The following is a 22,547-nucleotide window of genomic DNA, read 5'->3' as shown; positions in this document are numbered from 1 at the left end:
TGTAAATCCCATTTTATCTTCTCTTATTCCTGCTTTTTGTGGAAACTCCTAGAAATACTAGTGTTTGGGGGGGTTTTATGCTATCTAGAGCATATATAATTACTTTTTTATAGCCTTGAAATTTAACATTACCTATGTTAAGGTTGAATTTTTAGTTTTTCTAAATTGTCATGCTACGAATTCTATTTATCTTCAATCTGACTGTTTCCATATTATAGAAAAATGTTCTTGAATAATTCCCTGAAAAATAAAGGTCAAATAATTATCTCCTGATTTCTCAGAAAGTCAAATTAGTCTAAGATTTCTTCTCCCTAATCTGTCCTCAGTATTTTTGCTTTCAAATCTTTTTGTCACAATGAGGAATGGAGGTGATCCAAGAGTCTTAAGCATTGTAATAGCAGAATACAAGTCATAGCAGGTTCAACTGCTGAAAAGGCTTTAAATATAGCCTCAGCAACAAGCCATATCTGCTTTCTCAGTCCAAAGAGTCCAAAGAGACTTATCACCAGGAGGTTGATCAGTATATGATGGATTATTTATTCATCATTATATTAACAAAAGAAAAAATATAATTAAATGTGTACAGAGAATTTCCAGAGAATAGCAAGGAGAGACAAAGTTTTCTTAAATGAAAAATGCAAAGAGAAAAAAACAATAGAATGGGGAAGAAAAAAATATCCTTATGAAATTAGAAATATCAAGGAAATGTTTCATACAAAAATGGGCATGATAAAAGAGAAAAATGGTAAAGACTTAACAAAAGCAGAAGAGATGAAGAAAAGGCAAGAATATACAAGAACTACATAAGAAAGATCTTAACATCACCCTTAACCAATACCCACACGGTCTACTGAAATACAGTCCTGGAGAATAAAGTCAAATGAGCCTTAGGAAGCATTGCCAACAATAAGACTAGTGGAAATAATAGAATTTTAGCTGAGCTATTTAAAAATCATAAATAATGATGCTGTTAAAGTGCAATATGCCAGCAAATTTGGAAAACTCAAATGTGGACACTGTATTGGAAAAGATCAGTTTACATCCCATCCTAGAGAAGGTCAATGCCAAAAAATGTTTATATTATAAAACGATTGCACTCATTTCATACACCAGAAAAATTATGCTTAAGATTCTGAAAGTTAAGCAATATGTGGATAAGAATTACCAAAAAAAGCAGGCTGGTTTCTGAAGGAAAAAAAACAAACAAGAAACCAAATTGCCAACATTTACTGGATTATGAAGAAAGCAAGAAAGTTACAGAAAAAACATCTACTTCTGCTTCACAGTAAAGTTCTTTGACTGCAAGGATCACAACAAAATGTGGCAAGATCTCAAAAGAAATGAAAGTACCTGATCCACTTTCTTGTCTCCTGAGGAACCTGTATGGGAACCAAGAAGCAATAGTTATAACCAAACATGAAACAACTGATTAGTTTAAGATTGACAAGCTTATTTATTGTCACCGTAATTATTTAATTTAAGCGCAAAGTATACCATTTGAAATGCCAGACTAGATGAATCAAAAGTCTAGAATTATAGTTGCCAGGAAAAATATCAATAATCTCAGCTATGTAGGTGATATTACTCTAATGGCAGAAACTTAAGAGTCAAGAAGTCTATTGATGATAGTGAAAAAGGAGAGCACAAAAGTTGGTTTGAAATTTAACAAAGAAAAAATCTAACATCTTGGCAACTGGTCCCATTATTTCCTACCAAATAAAGGGAGAAAAAATGGAAGTGGTGTCTGATTCTATGTTCTTGGGGCCAAAGAGCACCACAGATGGTAAAATTAAAAGATACTTGCTCCTTGAAAGAAAAAGTTAAGGCAAATCTGGACAGCATATTAAAAGGTAAAGACATCACCTTGCTGAGATCCATATAGTCAAAGCTAAGGTTTTTCCCATTAGTAGCACATGACCATGAGACTTGAACTATAAAGATAGCTGAGCACCATAAAGTTCATGCTTTCAAATTCTGGTGCTGAAGAAAACTTTTGGGAGACCCTTGGATAGCAAGGAGATCATATCAGTTAATAATTAATTCAGGCTACTTACCAGAAGGTCAAATACTGAAACTTTATCCACTTAATCAGAAGATGGCATTCATTGGAAAAGACTCTGATTGTTGGAAAAGACTGAGGGCAAAAGGAGAAGGCAATAGTGGAAAATGAGATGGATAGATAATGCCATGGAAATAATGAACATAAATTTAGACTTTGAGAGAGTATAGAAGACAGAAGAATCTGGAGTGCTATGATCCAGGGGGTCATAAAAAGGAGGACATGACAGAACAACAACATAATATTATTATTAGACCAATGAATGCATGAAGCAAAGAAAAATAAAAAACTGCCCTTGGTCCTACATGGCTTTCTTCCACTTCTGTAGTGACAATGGCAACAAGGAAAATACAGGGTGACTGGAAGGCACAATGCCAGAGAAGTTGGGATTTGAAATAATTGTAGAAGTCAGGTGGGAGCAAGATTGTAGAGGTCCTTAAATGACAGGATGAGGATTTCATATTTTATCCTTGGGCAATATGGAGTTCCTAAATCTTCTAAATGAAAACTTGGAAGAGGAATGTGTGTAATATGACAAAATCTGTGTTTCAGTTCTGTTAACTTAAAGATCAATTAGGATATTAGTCCAAGGATGCTAAACCTACATAAAGATCACTGTGGTTAAGGGGCAACTAGGTGGCATAGTGGATAAAGCACTGGCCCTGGAGTCAGGAGTACCTGGGTTCAAATCCGGTCTCAGACACTTAATAATTACCTAGCTGCGTGGCCCTGAGTAAGCCACTTAACCCTGTTTGCCTTACAAAAAAACTTAAAAAAAAAAAGATCACTGAGGTTGTATATAGACTTAGAAAACCACATATTAATAGTATCTATGTTCTTTTGAATTTAATTTTGTTAAATATTTTCCAATCACATTTTAATCTAGGAGTTATTTCCTGCTCTGTGAAATCTTTGGTCCAGGAAAAAGAGGATTAGAACTTAACTTGAGAAAGTCAGAAATAATCCACAGCACATAGGAGATGAAAGAGGGAGATCTTGTAAATATAAATTCACCGAGATTTGGCATGTGATTGGATACTAAATGTAAAATGGAGGGAGAAGATAACTCTAAGGTTTGAATTTGCATGAAAGGAGAGATAATTGTGCCATCAAAAGAAATGGAAAAGTTTGATGAAGGGATGGATTTGCAGAAATATAGAGAACTAAATTTTATAAACATTAAGTTTGAAATACGGCATTTCATCATGCTAAGAACCACAGGATTGTCAGTAGGTTTACAGAAAAATAAAGACAAAAATCAAACAGGAAGTTGATGAAATGAGAAGTTTGACTATTAGCATGTAATGTTCTTTTATGATAATGTTATTTGCCTCTTGTCAGAGAGGTGATGGACATAGAATTATGCAGAATAAGACAAATTTTTGGACATGGCCAATATGGGAATTCATTTTGCTTGACTATGCATATTTCTTTTTCTTTTTTGAGTGTCTATTTCTAACAAAGGTTTTGTTTCTATTTTCCCCCAGTAGGAGGTAGTAAATGGAATAAAGAAATAAAATTTTAAAAATAAAATTAATTTAATTTCTAAAAATGTAAGATTCTTGAGAGGAAGAACTGTTTCTCTTTTTGTCTTTTTTTTTTTTTGGAGGGGGGAGAGATGATTTTTGCTTCCTCAACACCTAGCACAGTACCTAACACCTGGGAAACATTTAACAAATGCTTGCTCATGGATTCATGATATCATTAACATATAGCTTAAAACAGAACAAATGGATGTTAACAAGGAAGTGGATTAAGGTTAGAAAGAATAATAATAATTCTCTGATGTAGAATGAATTCCAAGTGGCTGATGTGCTGCCACCTCTACTACCCCAGGTCGTGCTTGGACACAGTTAAGTGATGTCAAATCCAGACAATGAGACTGGAACCTAATTGGAGACTTAAATTTGCTTCCCCAATCTGCCAAGTTCTAAAAAATGATATTAGTCATCATAAAATGTGGTTTAAAGCCATTGCTAGTTTTTAAGGAAGCTCATGAATAAAACTTTTGTTCTTCTCAAAATGTGGTTAAAGTATTCAAAAAACAGATTAGTCAGTTATAGGGAAACTGCTCCCCTCTCAAAAAAAAAAAAAACCAAACCGCTAGTAACTACCCCATCAGGGTCTCCTTCAGCAGCAAAAATGCTACAAATTTTAATAGAAAATTTGTAAGAATAAACAATAGTCTTTTCCTTTTTTTTTTTGAAGAAAAATATTGAAAGGGCATTTTTAAAAGGACCTAGTTTCTCAGTAGAAGATGGGAGACTTTGTACTCCTTAATAGGACTTGGGAAATTTAGGATGACCCCTTAAAGTGTTGATCATTGAAATGCCCAGTGGATACAAAGCTAGACTAGAATCCAGAAAGACCCAAATCCAAATGCTGACTATGACTACCTCTGTAAACCTGGGCAAGTCACTTAACCTCACATATAAAAAAGGTGGCGTCGTGGATAAAGCACCAGCCCTGGAGTCAGGAGTACCTGGGTTCAAATCCGGTCTCAGACACTTAATAATTACCTAGCTGTGTGGCCTTGGGCAAGCCACTTAACCCCGTTTGCCTTGCAAAAAAAAAAAAAAAAAACCCTAAAAAAAATGAGTATATGGGGGTGGCTAGGTGGCGGCTAGGTGGCGCAGTAGATAGAGCACTGGCCCTGGAGTCAGGAGTACCTGAGTTCAAATCCTGCCTCAGAGACTTAGCTATGTGGCCTTGGGCAAGTCACTTAACCCTATTGCCTTGCAAAAAGTTAAGTAAATAAATAAAAATAAAAATTGAGTATAACACCTACCTCCTAGGATTGTTGAAAGAATAAAATGAAATACCATGTATAAAGAGCTCTGTAAACCTTTAAGGACTTTACAAATCTTAAAGTGCCATATAAATGCTAGCTTTATTACACGACTATTAAAGTTAGAGGGTAACTTAGAATGATGAAGTGTTTTGAATTCATACCATATGAAGATCATGTGAAGAAGCTGAGGATTTTAACCTAAAGAAGAGTTAGAGTAGCCTGTGATAAATGTTTTCATATATCTTGAAGGTCTGTCAGGTCAAGTCAAAAAGCATTTGTGTCAGACAGTAAAGAAAGGCAAAACGGTCCTTTCTCTCAAGAAATTGTGACTAATGAGACTGACAATGTACGAACATCTATATTCAAAAAAGTATAACTATAGGATCATTTCAGAGGGAATCCAGTAATACTAAGGATGAATGAGACAGGTTTCTTATAGGTGGGATTTTAGGTAGGACTTGAAGGCCAAAGAATTTATGATAAATATGGTAAAGGTTAGGTTAGATCTGTACTACTTGTCCACAGAAAGTGGAAATTAAGAGCAATAGGTGGAAGTATCACAAAAAAAAAACAACCATAAATTTAGCTTAGATTCTAGGCAAAACATCCTAACAAATCAGGTTGCCCCAGAAAGCAACTTCCTTATCAAGGCTTCAGACAAAAGCAGAAAGAGCCCATTTCTGGGATGAAGTAGAAGAGATTCTGATCTCCGGTGGAGGCTGCGGTAGATGGCTTTTGGGTTCCTACTGATCCAGACTGGGGGCCACTTGAGTCCAGACCCAGCGGCGGAGTGCCAAGCAAACCCGTGTAGGCCTTGGTGACCCGGGCAGGATGGCTCCATGGGGCAGAAGGGGAGATACCGAAAGGGGGAGCGCCGCATTAGGTCCCAAGCATCACAAACGAGGGATAAATCTAGCGGAATTGTCGGACTAGCACCGGCATCTGGTGAGATCTGGCCCCCATCTCCGCCCGCCTTGGGGGCGCCTGCAGGCCCCGCCCGGGCTCCCCTCCCAGTCCGGCCCCCCGTACTCCAGCTGGAGCGCCCGCCAGGACGTCACGGTGCTGGGGAAGGCGCCCCCCCTCCGGGCCGCCACCGGGTCCCGAGCAGGCAGAGGCGCCCTCATCACCAGCGTCCGCGAGGGGCACTCCTCCTCCCACTGGGGTCCCGCGGACGGGGGGGGGGGGCACACTCACCGCGCGCCGGAGCCTAACAGCCGGCCGCCCGGCAGCTCCGACCCCGGCGCCGCAGACGTCAGTCGGGAGCGCCGGGCGCACACCTTAGATGTCACCGGCTCGTCCCGTCACCTGACGGACGCGGTCCCACCCCCTCGGGCCGAGGCCGCGCCAACGCTCCCCCCCACGACCTGCCGCCGCCGGGGGGGGGGGGGGGGGGGGGGGGCCCGGGCACGGACCTGGCGCGAGCCGAGGCCTGGGGGGAGCCGTGGAGCGGGGGCGTCTGGGGCCGCCCCGACGGCCGCGGTCCGACAGGAGCGTCGGGGAAGGAGCGCGTGAAGGTGGGAGGGCGGGGGAGGGGGCCGAAGGCGTCATGGCGGCCGCGGTCCCCCGTCACGTGGACTTCCGGCTCCGCCTCGCGGCTTCCGGTCACGTGCCTCCCGTGTCCTCCCAGCCAGCCATGGAGGAGGCGAGAGCCCCCAGCAGCGGAGGCGGCGGCAGCGGGAGCCCGGGCTCCGCCGGGCAGCGCCAGTGAGGAGAGGACGGGAAGCAGCTCTCTCCGCCGACCCTCCCTCCGGGCCCGGGCCGAGGTTCCTGCACGGTACGTCTGCGGGGAGGGCGCGGCCGGACACGCGGCCCCGCGCGGGGAGCGCCGCGGCCCGGCCTGCCCGCCCCCGGCGAAGGAGACGCGGCCGCCCGCGGGGCCGCACGCTCGCTTTGAAGCCGTTTTCCGCGCCCGGAGGCGCCGCTGTGCGGACCGGCTCGTCCCCGGGCCCCTAAGACCCGGGCCGGGCCAGACTGGCTGGGAGGGGAGCTGGGGGGCGACCGCGGCCCGGCCTGAATCGGGCCTAGACCTCCCACCCTTCCCCGCCCGGGACCCCGCTCTCCCCCAGCCCGGCCTCCTCGGCCCTCCCCCCGCCGGCCTCGCCCCTCCCCCAGGCGCTGCTGCAGAGAGCCGGAGCCCGGCCCGCAGTTTCCACCCTTGGCAGCCGAGCTGCACATCACATTCCCGACGGTGTCTCCTCCTTGCATTGAACCGTGGTGAATCACTTTACTTAGAGGGCAGCGGGATCCCACGTTTTCCCTACCTCTAGGGAAAAAAATGTAGTTATTTTCCCTATTGTTTGAAAATAATATTATATTGACAATTTACTTATTCTTCCTGAGGAAAATTGTGTCTCTTGTAACCCTTTCCTCTCAATGCATAAGGAAAGCTTAGCTAAAATAGATAGACGAGTCTCATTTTTTGGAACAGAGGTGTTCCTCTTTTTCTTTTTTTCTTTTTTTGCAAGTGGCTTGCCCAAGGACACACAGCTGGGTCATTATGAAGTGTCTGAGGCCGGCTTTGAACTCAGGGACTCTTGACTCCAGGGCTGGTGCTCTATCCACTTCACCACCTGGCCACCCCTAAGTAATTCTCTAAACTGGAAATGAGGAACACCTGAAGTTCACAATTCTTTTCTTATTCTGTCAAGGTATGAAATGGGCCTCAAGATCTAAAGAGGAGAATCATTGTACTTGATCATTTCAACTCAGCTATGCTTTCGCAAGCCCTTTCAGCTTTCATATTGTTGTGGCTGCTGCTTATTAGGAGTTTTCAAATTTCAGGTGCCTTGCAGAGAAGGTTAAAACGTTTATTTCATCTCGATAAATTCCACTACTTTTATATCAGTTCCTAATATTGATTTACTTGGATGCGCAGCCAGAAAATATGAAGTAATGGCATATTTTCAATACAGTGTACAGTTTAGAAGAGGAGTTTGATAATAGAATGAAAAGTTTCATTGTCCCTAATTTACAAAGAATCTTACATTTGAAAGCTAGACTTCTTCCTGTCAATGCACATTTGACGTTTTCCTTAGGTCATCTTTGAGCCTTTTAAATTCAGTGTTCCTTCCATAGTTATGAGATCATGTGACCAAAACAACTTTATGCATCTTTCTGGGAATCTGCTTCCTCAGGCTTCCTTACTCTTAAAATTTAGAGTGAAAGTGCCTGGATTAAATGGGAACTTCTATTGCCTTCATTGCTGGACTACTACACAAGTTTTCTTGCCCTTAGTCTAGTGATTGAGTTTTTGTCAAATCCATTCTGTTCCCACCCATAGAAAAGGGATTCTTCCCAGTCTTTGGCCCAAAGTTAGCTCTCTTAAAATTCAAGCTTTTTTACTTCCTTCAGCCCTATCTTAGAGGTTTTTGAAATGTGCTTTTTCTGACTAGTCCTCTGAATCATATTTGACTGTCACTGATTTATCCATTTATGGAAAAAAGATTCATCTTGAATCTATGGACAAGGCCAATAGATCCCTTCTGTGGCCTATCTTCTTCCTGGAATCCTCCATGGGATTCCACACTTATTTGCTCTATCACCCCAAACCTCAAATTGATTGCAGGTGGATCCATTCCCTCTGTCTGCTGAACCAAGCCACAGACCAATAATGGCTCAGCACCATTCCTCCTCATCCCAGCATCAAGTCACTAGACATTTTGAATCGATCTTCTTTAGAGAATTGACCCAACATCTTCATTAATCCTCTGCTTTCCTTTTTTCAGAAGATGAAGCCGCCTTTCTTTTCAAGTTGAACCCTTCCATCCTGCAGGATTTTATAATTAATTCATCAGTTAATTTCATGTTCATCTGTAATCTTTTCACTTCTGTTATTGCATTCAACACTGCTAGCCATTCTTTAATTATTACCCAATCCTGATTCTGCCTTAGACTGATGGATTGTTCTTCATCTCTTAAAATGGCTTATCTTCAGTCTCCTTTCCCCTAACACCAGTTCTGTCCTCAATCCTCTTTTTCTCTGAACTCTTCCCTCGGTGGGGAGAGTTCAATTCCATTACTTCACCACTTCCCATTAGCCATTCCATTTGCCTGCTGGATATCCTTACGTTAGCACTTAAAATTCAACATGTTCAAAATTAATCTTTGCACTTAATCTTCCTCCAAACTTCCTATTTCTCCTTATGGTACTGCCTTCCTCTCAGTCACTCAAGCCAGATATCTTGTTTCTCTGTTCCTCACCCCCATTTCCAATTGATGGCAAATTCCTCTTGATTTTACCTCTGTAGTTGTAGTCTTGCATGTCTCCTTTTCCCTTCCACTTGCTGCCACCTTGCTGGTTCTTGCCCTATCCCCTTTTATCTAGATTATTATAATCTCATACCCCATAGCCAATTTGGTATCATCTTTACCCACTTGCTAAAGACTTTCTGATTTTCTGAAAAATTTGCTTTTGTTATGGTTACCTATCATTGTATATAAACGAAGTTTTCAGCTTTTGAAAGTCTGCTGCCCTGCCAAGAAAGACTCCAGGGAACATCTGTAATCCCTTTGGGGACAGCTCCACAAGTTCTGTTGACTCTGGGCTGTTATCCCCTGGGCTTTGTATTTCTTCTCAACTCAGAACACTCCGGCGTCTCATCACCTTTAAGATAGCAGAAATTTCTCAATTTAAGGACATGGTTAATCTGTTTTCATTCTTCTTAGCTTTGATGTCACTATCTACTTGACTGTGTATCCTAGTTGGAGCAGTAGCTATGTGCTGCCCCAAACCCCAGTCACCCCAGCTCTGTGCAAACAAGGGTCTCCCCAGGCCTTATATATGTGTTGATTTCCCTCCTTTGCTGCTCTTGCCTTCAGATCTCCTACCTTGACCTTGTACTTCACGTATCCAGATGTAAATTCCTCGTCTTCCTTCCTAGACCTGGACACAACCCTACAAACTTAATGATCTTGGAGGAGGGGAATCTCCATTTATTAAGAGCCTTCTTATGTGTTATGGACTGGACAAATTGATCTCACTGGATGGCAGGTGCTACTGTGATCCCCACTTTGCAGTTGAGGAAACTAGAATGCAAGTTTAATGACTTGCCCAGAGTCACCCATCTAGTCTGAACAACAATTGTTGTTCTCTTGTTTCTGTGGCTGTCTCTAGGATAAAATTTAAAATTCCTTACTTTAGTAGGATTGACTTTGATCAACCTTTCCAAGCTTATCTCACATTCTTCCCTTTCATAACCTTCTTGATTTCTAGCCAAACTGGAGTAATTAGATTCCTGATCTTCTAAGTTCAGCTTAGGTATTACTTTTTCCTTTAACCTCCCTTCCTATCTCTGCCCCCAGTCAAGTGTGCTGTCTGTGCTTTGCACAGATTTAAAAGATACTATTTTACAGATTAAGAAACTAAAGTTCAAAAGTTCAAGGACTATTCCCCTTAATTTCTAAAAAAACAGATACCTTATTGTCTGATCTTGTTACCTCTTAGAATTCTTGTTTCTTCTCTAAGGATATTTCTCATCACACCCAATTTGGATCAAGGAACAACATGGAAACAAAGTAAAGACTGACAGATTGCTTTCCATGGGGGGGGGGGAGTAAGATTGGGGGTGAAATTGTAAAACTCAAATAATATGTTTAATAAAAATTAACTTAAAAAAAAAGAAACTAAGGTTCAGAAAAGTTGAAATTATTTGCCCCTTTGAATGTAGGTCTTCCAGACCTTTCAGCACTTTGCCTGTTTACAGGTTGTCTTCCCCTCTCACCCATATCCCAATAGAAAATAAGTTCTCTGAGGGTAGATCTATTTAGGTTGTGGTTTTTTAATCCCTAGGTCCCAGAATAGTCCCTTGAATGAAATAATTGCTAAATAAAAAATAGATGGGAAAAGGAGAGGATACTATTTCTTTGCTCTTAAGGAAGTGATCCTTTAAGGTATGATGAGAATCCTCTTGATTATTCAGCAAGCATCCAGGTGCCTACTGTATACATAGTATACAAAAATTAGTCTCTATGCTCTAGAAACTTAGCATTCTACTGGGAAATTTTTTTTAAAGCAATTAAAAAGATCTATAAGTTAAAGATAATTTGAGAAGAAAGCACTAATAACTAGATCAAGGATTCTTGTTTGTATTGTGAACCTCTTTGGACCAAGTCACCATCTTGACTTGATAAAGTCAGGGAATCCCTTCTCAATACTCTTTTTAAATGTATAAAATAAATACATAGGATTACAAATGCTATTGAAATATAATTAGAAAAATTTAAGGGGAAAAGAGGTTATAGATTCCAGGTTAAGAAGCCTGGTCCAGAGGCATCAAGAAAGGCTTTCTTTAAGAAATGGAATGGGAGCTTACTCTTTTAAGTGATGTTTTCTAGCACCTGGAGTCAGTCTATCTGAAGGACTTGAAATGTAGTGATGTGTAGTAAGTCAGAAAAAAAAAGATTTCAAATTAAAGATTAATTTGTGGTACATTTGCTAAAAGTGTTGGACCTAGGGTCAGAATGACTCTTCTTCCTTTGTGACCCTGAGTAAGTGATTTAACTCTATTGCCTCGGGTTCCTTATCTGAAAATAAGCTAGAGAAGGAAATAGCAAATCACACCAGTATCTTTGTTAAAACATTGAGGACTTTAAAATAAATAATATGTAATAAATCAGATGGATGGGAACCAGATTGAAAAGAGTATAAAATGCTAAACTAAAATTGTATTATATCATAAAGGCCATTAGCAGTCACTGAAGAATATTGGGGAGGGGGGGAATGACTATTGTTACTGTGGTCCAGAATAGTGATGGTGACATGAGTAGAATCTACAAGACTTGTTAATGACAGAAGCATTGAGGAAAGAGTCTAGGATGACTGAGGCTGTTGTTGCAAGTCTAGGTGACTAGAAGGATAATAGGATGTTGGTGCCCTCACCAGAAGCAGAGAAGTTTAAAGGAGTGGCAAGTTTGGGGGGGGGGGATTCTATTGGTCATACTGACTTAGAGCCACATCAGGATAATACAGCAGGAGGCTAGTTCTTTGAGAATGGAGTTCAGAAAAGAAATTGAAGCTACACATATAATTTGAAAACCATCTATGTGGTGGATGATAGTTTGAGAATTGATGTGAGGTGCTATAGAGAACAGGGCTCAGATTTATCACAGAAAACACATGTGTATAGTATTTCAGTATGAGTATCTTCGTGACTTCGAACCATCTGTACATTAAATATTGTAGTGACCCTCCCAAACCCCTGGATTAAAAGTTTCATGACATCCTGAAAGACACAGACCTCTTCCATATCCACTCCAGTCCAGCCTCAATCACAGCCATATACCGTATCTCATCATCTTTGGAATTGCTCTCCTTCCTTGATTTCACTTCTCTCATTTACTTAAGCCTTCAACTCTTCTTCTGAACCTTTAGTCTGTCCTTGGTCTACCTGTCTTTACTTCCCTACCTACTCAGCATGAATCATTTCATTGTAGTTTCCACTAATATCATATATTCCCTTACCATCTGACTTTTTCCCCCACACCAATTTTAATCTGAAACCTTCCACAATCTCTCTCCTCATCTGCTTCCTAACCTTCATTAGAGACAAAGAGCTGATCCATGCTGGAAAACCTGTCTAACTTGAAGTAGGAGAGACCTGGATTCGGATGCTATATCTGGTATTTACATGATATGTATCTTGAAGCAACAAAGCCTCAGTTTCCTCATTCAGAAAATTGTAGTACCTAACCTCATGGGGCTGTTGTGAGGATCAAACTGAATAAGTGTATCAACTATGCTGTGCAGACATCAGGCTTGACTATACTAACAGTTGCTTTGGAAACATAGGTTTGTTCCGATATGATTGATGTATTAGGAAATACAATTGTGCATGAATCTATCCCTCAGAAAAAGTCATGTTGGGTCAAAAAGAGACAGACAGATACACGCACATGCACATTTATTTATGGCTATTTCAGCTCTCCAGTTTTATCCTATAGGGTGGTCTTTAATTATTGAGAAGAAACTTGAAGTAACAAAGCTAACTATCTTCAGTCACAGTAGGAGCTGGAAGTGGTGGAAGCCCGATCCTGCCAGAAGCTCCTGGTCCTACCAGAAGACATTTGTCTTCTCTCTCTACTTCCTCATGTCCACTCAGCTCCATCTTCTATTGTGACTGGGACCAATGATACTGCCATTATTTTATGGCAAGTTTTTGAGAAATGTACCCCATCCCCATTTCCCTTACAAACTATGGATTTTGCTAATGATTTTTAATGACAATGTCTAGGCTATGTCAGAACTCTTAATAGATACAGGATAGAGGCTACACCTGAAGTAGAACACTGAGAGGTGAAATGATCCATTCTGAGGCTCACTCTCAATCCACTACTCCCCACCTTGCTTATTTCTAGTCAACAGCAAGGTATCATCACACTGATGATACCAAACTTTCACCTTCTCAAGGCTTGTCCAACACTTTACTTTCTAAAGATGATTTCACCTTGTGATAGAACTTCAGCTTTTCTCCTCTTACCCTGAGAATTTCTCTGCATCTTTGCTATATTACACCTACATTCCATATCTAACCCTTATACTTTTCCTGTCATTTCCCTCCATTCCTGCTTCTTCTAAGACCTTGTACTCAGTGGTTATTCCTCACTTGCCTTTGTCATTCTTCTACCCATTCCTTCTGTCTGTTCAACCTGTAAACATACTCAGAACTTTCAAAAAGAATTTCAAGTCTGCTATACAAGTTAATATCCTTTTTTATCTTAACTCTCAAAAGGATAGCCATTTAATGTGGCCCATAATCAGATTTATTTGAATTAACCTTACATATTTATCACAAGGATTTTGTTTTTTCCTTTTCAATGGGGAGGGAGAAAGTGAGAGAATTTTTAATTTAAAAAAAATTAATTTTTGAAAGGGTAGCACGTATATTTCTAATCCTACTTTATCACTATTCAGTCCTCAATCCCTTTCAGTCTGAGGTTGTAGTTTCCTACCATCAATGAATTGACTTTCTAGGTGTTTTTAATCACCAGTTCCAGTGTCCTTTTTTTTTTTCGCCCTCCTTCAGTGTACCTGCTATATTTGACAGTATCAATCTCACATCCATAATGAAACTTTTTCTTGATTTCTGAGAAGTATAGAGAAAGACAGTGGCCTACATATAGGTAGATGGTATATAGCTTGGTTTTGTTCTGATCACTGGCTTTTCTTTACCTTCTTAACCCATGTTTATTCTGCCTCAAAGTTCTGTTCTCTTCTCTCTCCCCAATTCTCTGTCTCTCTCATACATGTATGGATGGATGGGGATGTGTATGTGTGTGTATTCTGTCTCCTGGTCTCATCCACTTCTAAAATTTTATCTAGTAATAGTTAGATGATATCTATATTGCTAGCCCTTATAATTGCTCCCAAACTGTTCAACAATATTTTCAGTCACTTAGGTAACTAGCTCAGACTTCAAACTTTACTTATTTCAAATGGAACTTACCCCTAAAATCTATTTCCTCTTCTACTAATTTCCTTGTTTTAATTCAAGGATTCCGCAATCTTCCCAGTTGCCCATGTTCAAAGCATAAGTCTTCTTTGAGTCTTCCTTTTTTCCCTTACCAGCTGTGTTCTCTCATTTCTTTCTGCAGGATCTCCCACAGCTATCTCCTCATCTTTTCCTCTCCATTACTGTTCTCTTTATTCAGGCCTTCATTGCCCCTCCCTTAGAATATTATCACAGTAGTCTCCTAATCAGACTTCCTACCTCTAGTCTCTATTATCTCCAATCCTTTGCAACATTTTCATATTAATCTTCCTAATGAATGGTTTTGATCTTCAAATTATTGGGCTCTTGAAATTATAATAATGACCATAGAAATCATCTGGTCCAGTCCCTTTATTTCCCAGATTCTGAAGCCCTAGAAGTAATGTGATAGCTGACAGCTAATTAATGAATGGTAGAAATAGAACTAAACCATCATCACTTTACTCAGAAACTATCTATGTTTCTCAAATATTTCCAAATTCATGCAACCTGATGCCATTGAGATGATTACTCTCCATTGGTATAAAATTTAACCCTGTGCTATGCCTGCCTTTGTATGACTTTTTAAGTTTCTATGACCAAAATCTGATTCTGTCATAGACTGTGAACTGTGATTCTTTTACCCCTGCAAACTAAACTGCTTTAAATAATACCCAACTCTAGCCTGCACTTTCCTTCTCCCAACCCTCTTATATGAGGCTTGTTCTCTAGGCTAGACTAATCTATCTCCTGAAAAACATCACTTTATATTTCTCTTTAGTGTACTTTACATTCTAACCCATATTGTAGCTTACATGTTTTATTATTCTCTCCTATACCGAGAGATTCCTGAAAATAGGTAGCCATTATGACTTGTTACTTTTTTCCCCACTGCTCCACCCATCAGAGAGCAAATGGTCAAGTGTGAGTTGAATGGTGGTTTAAACATCTCAGTTCTCATTTGTTGGGGGGCTTTTTGGCAGGGCGGGGAGAACCATGTGTAATTCAACATCAAACCTGCATGTGTGACCATTGGCCTTTTAACAGTCTTGTGTAATCAGAAGGTTCTGGGTTAATGTGTAAGGGACATAAAATGACTAAATTCCATAAATTCCTTTCTCACATGTTACAAGTTATACTAGTTATACTGAATCTTAGAATATTCCTGGTACTTGGGAGCTTTTTATAGACTTTGTTCACAGATAGGAATAGGAAAAGGCAGGATATAGATAGTCCCTAAGGAAAAGCACTCCAGAGTGTGCTGAAAGGGCTCCAGTAACAGTCCTGATCTTGCAGCTAAGAAGTTTATTTGTTACAGTAATTGAATCAAGCTTGAAAAGAGAAGGGGAAAAAAACATTTAAAATAACTGATAGAAGGGATGGATCAAATATGGTGGATGCAGCTTCCCTCCAAAGTTCAGTGTTCAAAGACAATTTTGAGAGACAGATCTGTTATGGAAAGTGCCATCTACATCCAGAAGGAAACAAAGCACTAGAGTTTGAATGTAGAGGAAAAGCACATTATGTTCACTTTTTTAAATTTCTTTTATATATTTTCTTTCTTTCTCATGGTTCCTCCCCCCCCTTAGTTCTTATTCCTCTTTCACAACATGACTAATAATGGAAATATGTTAAACACAATTGTGCATGCACAACTCATACCAGATTGCTGCCATGGGAGGGAAGAGGGAGTGTTAGAAAAAATGTGGAATTCACAAACTTTGCTTGTAACTGGGAGAAGAAATAAGATAAAGTAAAAAAAAATAACTAGAATGTTCTACAAACATTCTTCAGAAACATATGAAATTGCACTTTCAAAGAAAACCATTGCAACCTTGATGGAGAGTAGTACTATTCAATGATTGATACAGTTGAATTCAGTTTACAAAACATTTAAATTCCTACTACATCATAAAACCATATCAGATCAACTACACAGAAAAAAAGCTGGTTTCAAATAAACAAAGATTAATCAAGAAGTCTTAGATGAGGGGGAGCTAGGTCACTCCGTGGATAGAGCACCAGCCCTGGAGTAAGAAGGACCTAAGTTCAAATTTGACCTCAGACACTTGGTACTATCTATGTGACCTTGGGCAAGTCATTTAACCCATTGCCTTGCAAAAAAAAAGAAATGGTAGATGAAATCAACAACTATAGGGTAAAGGAGATTGAATTACTAAAAGGAGACATTCAATCAATGAAGGTGAAAGTTTGAGGCCTTGTATCAGATGGAATTTTGTTTAGAGACACAATATAGACATTATGGTAATGAAAACAGAAAAATAGACTCGAGGGCTGAATTATAGCCTCACTTTTGACATTACCAAGCTGACATTGGGCAGGTTTTGCAATTTTTCTGAATACATTTTCCTTATGAGCTAAAATGGAGAGTTGGCTGACTCTATAGCAAATATTCTAAACTAATGCCTTTTTTAGGCATTATAGAACATGATTAAAAATAAAATTATTTTTTGAAAACTGTGCAACAGTATCTAAAGCAATATTTTACATAACTCAAGAAGAAAAACCAGGAAACCACCCAAATGCCCAGTGTTTGGGGAGTGGCTGTGAAAATCTCAGGTACCATAAATAATGACCTGCAGTGAATAGAGATATAAAAGTAGCTCTATAAAAATAATACAGATTTTTTATTTTTGCAAGGCAATGGGGTTAAGTGGCTTGCCCAAGGTCACACAGCTAGGTAATTATTAAGTGTCTGGGGGTGGATTTGAACTCGGGTACTCCTGACTCCAGGGCCGGTGCTCTATCTACTACATTACCTAGCTGCCCCCAGAATTTGTAATCTTAAAGATCAGAATGAATTTTATATGGAATAAATTACTGATAATGGTTTCTGATACCTGTGCTCAATCTTAAGATTAAAAAGTATGTTATTTTAATTATAGCCAAAGAGCTTAAGGGTATTTTGGATGATATATACAAGGAAAACAGAATAGATATTTAATTTTTAAATTAACTGTTAATGAGCAGAACCAGAAGAACATTGTACACCCTAACAGTAACATAGGGGTGATGATCAACCTTAATGGACTTGCACATTCCATCAGTGCAGTAATCAGGGATAATTTTAGAACATCTGCACCAGAAAATGCCATCTATATCCAGAGAAAGAACTGTGGAGTTTAAACAAAGACCAAAGATTATTACCTTTAATTTTAAAAAAAAGTTGCCTTATGTACTGCATAATTTTGCTCTCTCTAATATTTTATTTTTTTCCCCAAGGATTTTTTTTCCTCTCAACACATTCAATTGTGATCAGTGCATAGCATGGAAAAATGTAAAGATTATCAGATTGCCTTCTATTGGGGGGGAAGGAAGGGATGTTGGGGAGGGGAATTGTAAAATTCAAATAAAATATTTATAAATAAAAAATTAATTAAACTGTTACTGAACCCAAAAATATACAAGTTTTACTTAGAATTCTAAATTATAATTCTGTTTCAAGCAGATTTATGTGCTTTATTAACATCATTCTTAAGAGGGTGATCATGCCTTCATTTTTTTTCTCCAATAGCACCTTCCAGCCAGCATGGCGACCTCATCAGAAGAAGTTTTACTGATTGTAAAGAAGGTGCGTCAGAAGAAGCAAGATGGGGCCCTGTATCTCATGGCAGAAAGGATAGCTTGGGCACCTGAAGGCAAAGACAGATTTACAATCAGCCATATGTATGCGGACATTAAATGTAAGTCATTCATCTAAAGCAGAAATTTGGTTTTTTCAACATTTTTATAACTGTATTTCAATAAAATTTGTTTCCTTTGCAGTCCAATGTATTTTATTTTATGCGTTTAAATGCGTTCTTCTGAGAGGAGATCCCTAATCAGACTTTCAACAGGACCCATAACACAAATTCCAAAAGTTATTTGAGCTATTATATTTGCAGCACTTTTAAAATAACTGTAATGTATTCGATAGGCAGCATGGAGTAGTCAGAAGAGACAGTGTTGGAGCCCCAAAAACATGGGTTCAATTCACAGCTCTTAAAATGCCAGCTTTGTGACCCTACTAGGCAAATGACTTAACCCCTTAGTGTACTTAGTAGGGGAAAAGTGTCTTTTCTTTATCTAAGTCTTCCCTTCAACAACTGAGTTACTGGTCCAGTTAAATATCCCCATCTTTGTTATGTTTAGCTGTAAATCTATTTTTAAAGATCTCTTTTTGGGAGCAACTAGGTGGCATGGTAGATAAGAACATAGGGCCTGAGTTAACTCTGGCTTCAGATACTTAAGAATTGCCTAGCTGTATGACCTTGGGCAAGTCACTTAAACCCCATTGCCTTGAAAAAAAATAAAATATATCTTTTTGCTACCCTCTAGTTTATAAGTTTAGCTTTGGACACTTAAAAATCAAGGTAAATATAGAACTTTGTGGCATGACACAAAATTCATTACATTTTGTTTTTAGTATCTTCCTTTCACTTTGTTTCTAACTGGAATTTGAATCTTTGCTCAGAAAATGACCTTTCACTTGTCTCAACTTGTGGGAGACCCATGATAAAATAGACCAGTAACCCCTTAGAGGGATTGTGTCTTAATAACTAGTCTGGTTCACTTCACCTTCATATTGCTGTGATGTTCTTCATAATACTGTATTAATGAATTAATTTATCAGACTAGGTAAAGAAGAATATAGGGTTTATTTGACAATGTCAAACAGCTGCTTAGGTAAAATCTCATTACAGTTCACATTCAAGCCAGAATAACTCCAGATACAGCTGGCTGTTACACAACCTGTGAACATTTAGAGCTTAGTACAAGGCCTAGCACATCGGACACACTTAACAAATGTTTGTTGATTCACTGTTTCAGATAAGCACTGGGAGAGAAGTCTGAAGTGGCCAATGGACAATTGGTGATAGGTCACTGAAGCTTGGGGGACAGACTCGGCCTGGATCACAAGAGTCATCTACAAAGACAGTTAACTTCCTGAGATTAAGGGAGTTGTTAGAGAGGAGGGCCTAGGACAGTACCTGGGAGCATGCCCAAAGTTAGGGGTGTGAGCTGGGTTGACAAGCCACTAAGGAGTTGTCCGGTAAGAGAAGAATCAATCCCTCTAAGGGGTTACTCGTCTATTTTATCATGGATCCCCCACAAGTTGAGACAAGTAGAAGGTCATTTTCTGAGCAAAGATTCAAATTCCAGTTAGAATCAAAGTGAAAGGATGATATGGTAAATGCTACTAAAAACAAAAATGCAAAGCAGTATTGCAACAACTCAGAGGGAGAGAGGATAGTCAACAGCATCAAATGCCACAGTTTGATTGAGAAGCAGAATTTAAGAGAAAACATCAGATCTAGTGATTAAGAAGTCTTTGGTAACATTAAAACAGTTTCATTTGAATGAAGTCATACAAAGATTGAAGGTAACTTCAAGAATCATGGTTCAGTACAGCAAGAAGCGAGTTATTAGGTGAGAGGGTGAGGAAGACACAGCTGTGCTGAATAAGTGAGGCAGTCAATTAGGAAGGAATAAAAAACACCTAAATGCAGTGAGAAGATAGATAAAAAGAGTATGTAATGTCCTCAGTCAGCATAGGGGGACTTCCTCCAACTGCTCAGGAAGGTCCAGACAGTGCCAGGTAGATGATTGAGAATGTCATTGAGTGCCAGGGAGAGAAAAGTCTCAGGGCCAGGACAGAAAGAGTATTTTGTTCACTGTGAAATAGTACAGCAACTGCAGAAGACTAGATAATAACTGAGTGAGAAAGACAGAGGTTGAATAGAAATGGGAAAGACAGAGATAAAAGATAGAAGTTTGCACCTATATGACTAGTAATAGGAGAAAAAGTAGAGGTAATGCCAAATTGTAAAATGCAGTCTTCAGGCCTAGCTTACCCAAGTGGTGGGGACAGCTAAGTTCCTGTTTGAGCTGATTCACCCCCACCCTACTCCCAGTGAGTCGGGAGAGCTAGATCAGGGAGAGGAACAAGGACCCTGGGACAACCTAAATGGAGTCAAGATGCTGTGGTTATGTCAGGGTCATTGGTTATCAGGATTGCCCAGGAACTCTGCCCCTTATCTCCATTGGGGCTTCCTGAAAAATATTTTTACAGAAACACAGTTTTGGTTTCTGTAGAGCTCATAATATGCTTGGATCACACTGGATTAAAGGGCATTTTTACAGGCTTTTTGGGGAAGCCAGCCACCATTGCCTTGGTAAATTGCTACAATTTACAAATAAAGTTTTGGAGCTCTTAATTTATTAGCATTTCTACAGCAAGAAGACCTAGCCTTGTAGTTCTGAAAAGTCTACCCTTTTGCCAGCAATTGTACTGTTAGTATTATAGGACATACTCTTATATTAGTTTCCTTATCTACATTAGCTACAGAGCATCAGTCACAGAATGAGCACACTATTAAATGCCTGCTTTGGTGGGGCAGCTAGGTGGTGCAGATGATAGAGCACATGCCCTGGAGTCAGGAGGACCTGAGTTCAAATTCAGCCTTAGACACTTAATTACCTAGCTGTGTGACTTTGGACAAGTCACTTAACCCCATTGCCTTGCAAAAACAAAAAATGTGCCTGCTATGGTCAAGTACTATAAGTACTATAAGACAAAAATGAAATGACCCTAACCTCAAGAAGCTTAACAAGCACTTAGGAGCAAAAGTACAAACAAAGTAAGTAGAAGATAATTTGCATGGATAAGCAAACCAGTATCTAAGGAGCCCCAGAAAATACTAAGGTGAACCTTCATCAGAATATCCAACATTTATCTTCATTTTTACTTCAGTTAAGCAGAGAAGGGAGTGAATTTCAGGCAGAAGAGATGAGTATCATTACATGAGGAAGAGCCAAAAGCCCAATCTGACTGGACTGCCAGGTGCAGGAAGGAGGAGTAAAGCAGAAAAAGGTTGTGAAGTTAGTTCCAAAGCCTTTGGAGTTTGAGTAGTGGGTATGACATGGTCAGACATATGGACCTATCCTTTTGAAAAATAATTTTAACAACACTCCAGTTGAGTGCGGCCCATTTTTCTGCCAAGAGCCATTTGATCAAACAGTTCATCCCTAAAAAGCTGCCAGATTTATTTAATTTCAAGTCCCACCTGATGTTACCTTGGCAATACCACACCAATATGACCCTTGGACTAGAGGTAGTACACCAGTTAGGCTCCTGCAGCCTGCACTAGATTAGCTTTCTGGTCATGTTGGGTGGGAAGAGGAAGGTCAGGCTAGATCTGAATTCATCTACATGATGAATTCCTATATCGACACGACCTAGAGCAGTACAGATACAGTTTGTCCCTATCTTATACTCTTAGAGTGCTATTTGGGATACTGAGGGTTAAGGGATGTGCTTGTGGTCATGCATCTTCTGAACTCTTAAGACAAGTGGAAGGTCATTTTCTGGATCTTCTGACTCTAAGATTGTCCTTCCATTTACTTTGTAGGACACTACGATTTCAGTGTCTTAAGTTGTTGCCTTATAAATTTCTAGATTTGGAGCCTACCAAAAAAGGTAGCAACAGTCTCAACAAAGCTTAGATCTTTAAGCTGAAGATAAGGGGAGCTTGTGTAAATGAAAATGCCATTAAATTGTGTAAAATAAAATCCTTTAAATATAGGAAAAATCCCTACTAATCTTGGTTTCATTCTAAACAAAGAAGTAGGGTATATAGGAAAATTCTCATGAGACCGATTCAGAATGCACTATTTTCCTGGTGGACATCAAATTATTAAAACTTGTAAATTATGTAAATAAAACTATTAATCAGTTATTTTGAAAGAAAATATTCTGCTCATCATGGTTTTTCTGATCTAGGGCTCATTGATTATAGGTAAATAGATGAGAAGTTTTCAGTAAGCACTATTGTCCCTCAAGAACAGAAAGAAGGGGGTGGCTAGGTGGCACAGTGGATAGAGCACCAGCCCTGGAGTCAGGAGTACCTGAGTTGAAATCCAGCCTCAGACACTTAATAATTACCTAGCTGTGTGGCCTTGGGCAAACCACTTAACCCCATTGCCTTGCAAAAACCTTTAAAAAAAAAACAGAAGCTTGTAATCCTTATATCACACATGTTGTAGCAGTGGCTGCTCAGATGATGTTGATGTGTGGACCTGGTTTAAAAACTTCTCTAAAGACTATCTTGTCATACTTCTTGTTACCATAGGGAGCAGGCTGACTGGACCTCGAATTTGAAAAGAAAATAAGACATAGTATGCTGTCTGAGGTCCTACAGAATAGGCACTTGATGAACACATGCTAATTAGC

The 22,547-nt window shown here is 39.6% G+C and overlaps 2 protein-coding genes across 9 annotated transcripts in view; one reads left to right on the top strand and one right to left on the bottom strand.

Annotated features, from left to right (window-relative positions):
- Positions 1-6,180, bottom strand: part of HPS5 (HPS5 biogenesis of lysosomal organelles complex 2 subunit 2) — a 49,346-nt gene extending 43,166 nt beyond the window's left edge. For 2 of the 6 annotated variants that reach the window (XM_074230156.1, XM_074230161.1), the window contains exons 1-3: positions 6,045-6,180; positions 2,055-2,134; positions 1,351-1,379 (exon numbers count right to left, since the gene is read on the bottom strand). The gene's annotated coding sequence lies outside the window, so the exon portion shown is untranslated. Of the gene's footprint in view, positions 1-132; positions 241-1,350; positions 1,380-2,054; positions 2,135-5,879; positions 5,976-6,044 lie in introns of those variants that run through there. The other 4 variants (XM_074230159.1, XM_074230158.1, XM_074230157.1 and 1 more) reach the window with 4 other exon arrangements.
- Positions 6,181-6,372: 192 nt separating this feature from the next.
- Positions 6,373-22,547, top strand: part of GTF2H1 (general transcription factor IIH subunit 1) — a 32,075-nt gene continuing 15,900 nt past the window's right edge. For all 3 annotated transcript variants that reach the window (XR_012477146.1, XR_012477145.1, XM_074230162.1), the window contains exons 1-2: positions 6,373-6,624; positions 17,850-18,018. Coding sequence is in view for 1 of the 3 variants with exons in the window: in XM_074230162.1 (XP_074086263.1) it covers positions 17,865-18,018 (154 nt within the window). In the remaining 2 variants the exon portion in view is untranslated. The remainder of the gene's footprint in view (positions 6,625-17,849; positions 18,019-22,547) is intronic.

This window comes from Macrotis lagotis, chromosome 3 (assembly GCF_037893015.1).
Source record: "Macrotis lagotis isolate mMagLag1 chromosome 3, bilby.v1.9.chrom.fasta, whole genome shotgun sequence".
Classification (NCBI taxonomy): domain Eukaryota; kingdom Metazoa; phylum Chordata; class Mammalia; order Peramelemorphia; family Peramelidae; genus Macrotis; species Macrotis lagotis.
Note: the sequence above shows the minus strand (reverse complement) of the source record. Positions and strands in the feature narration are given on the sequence as shown.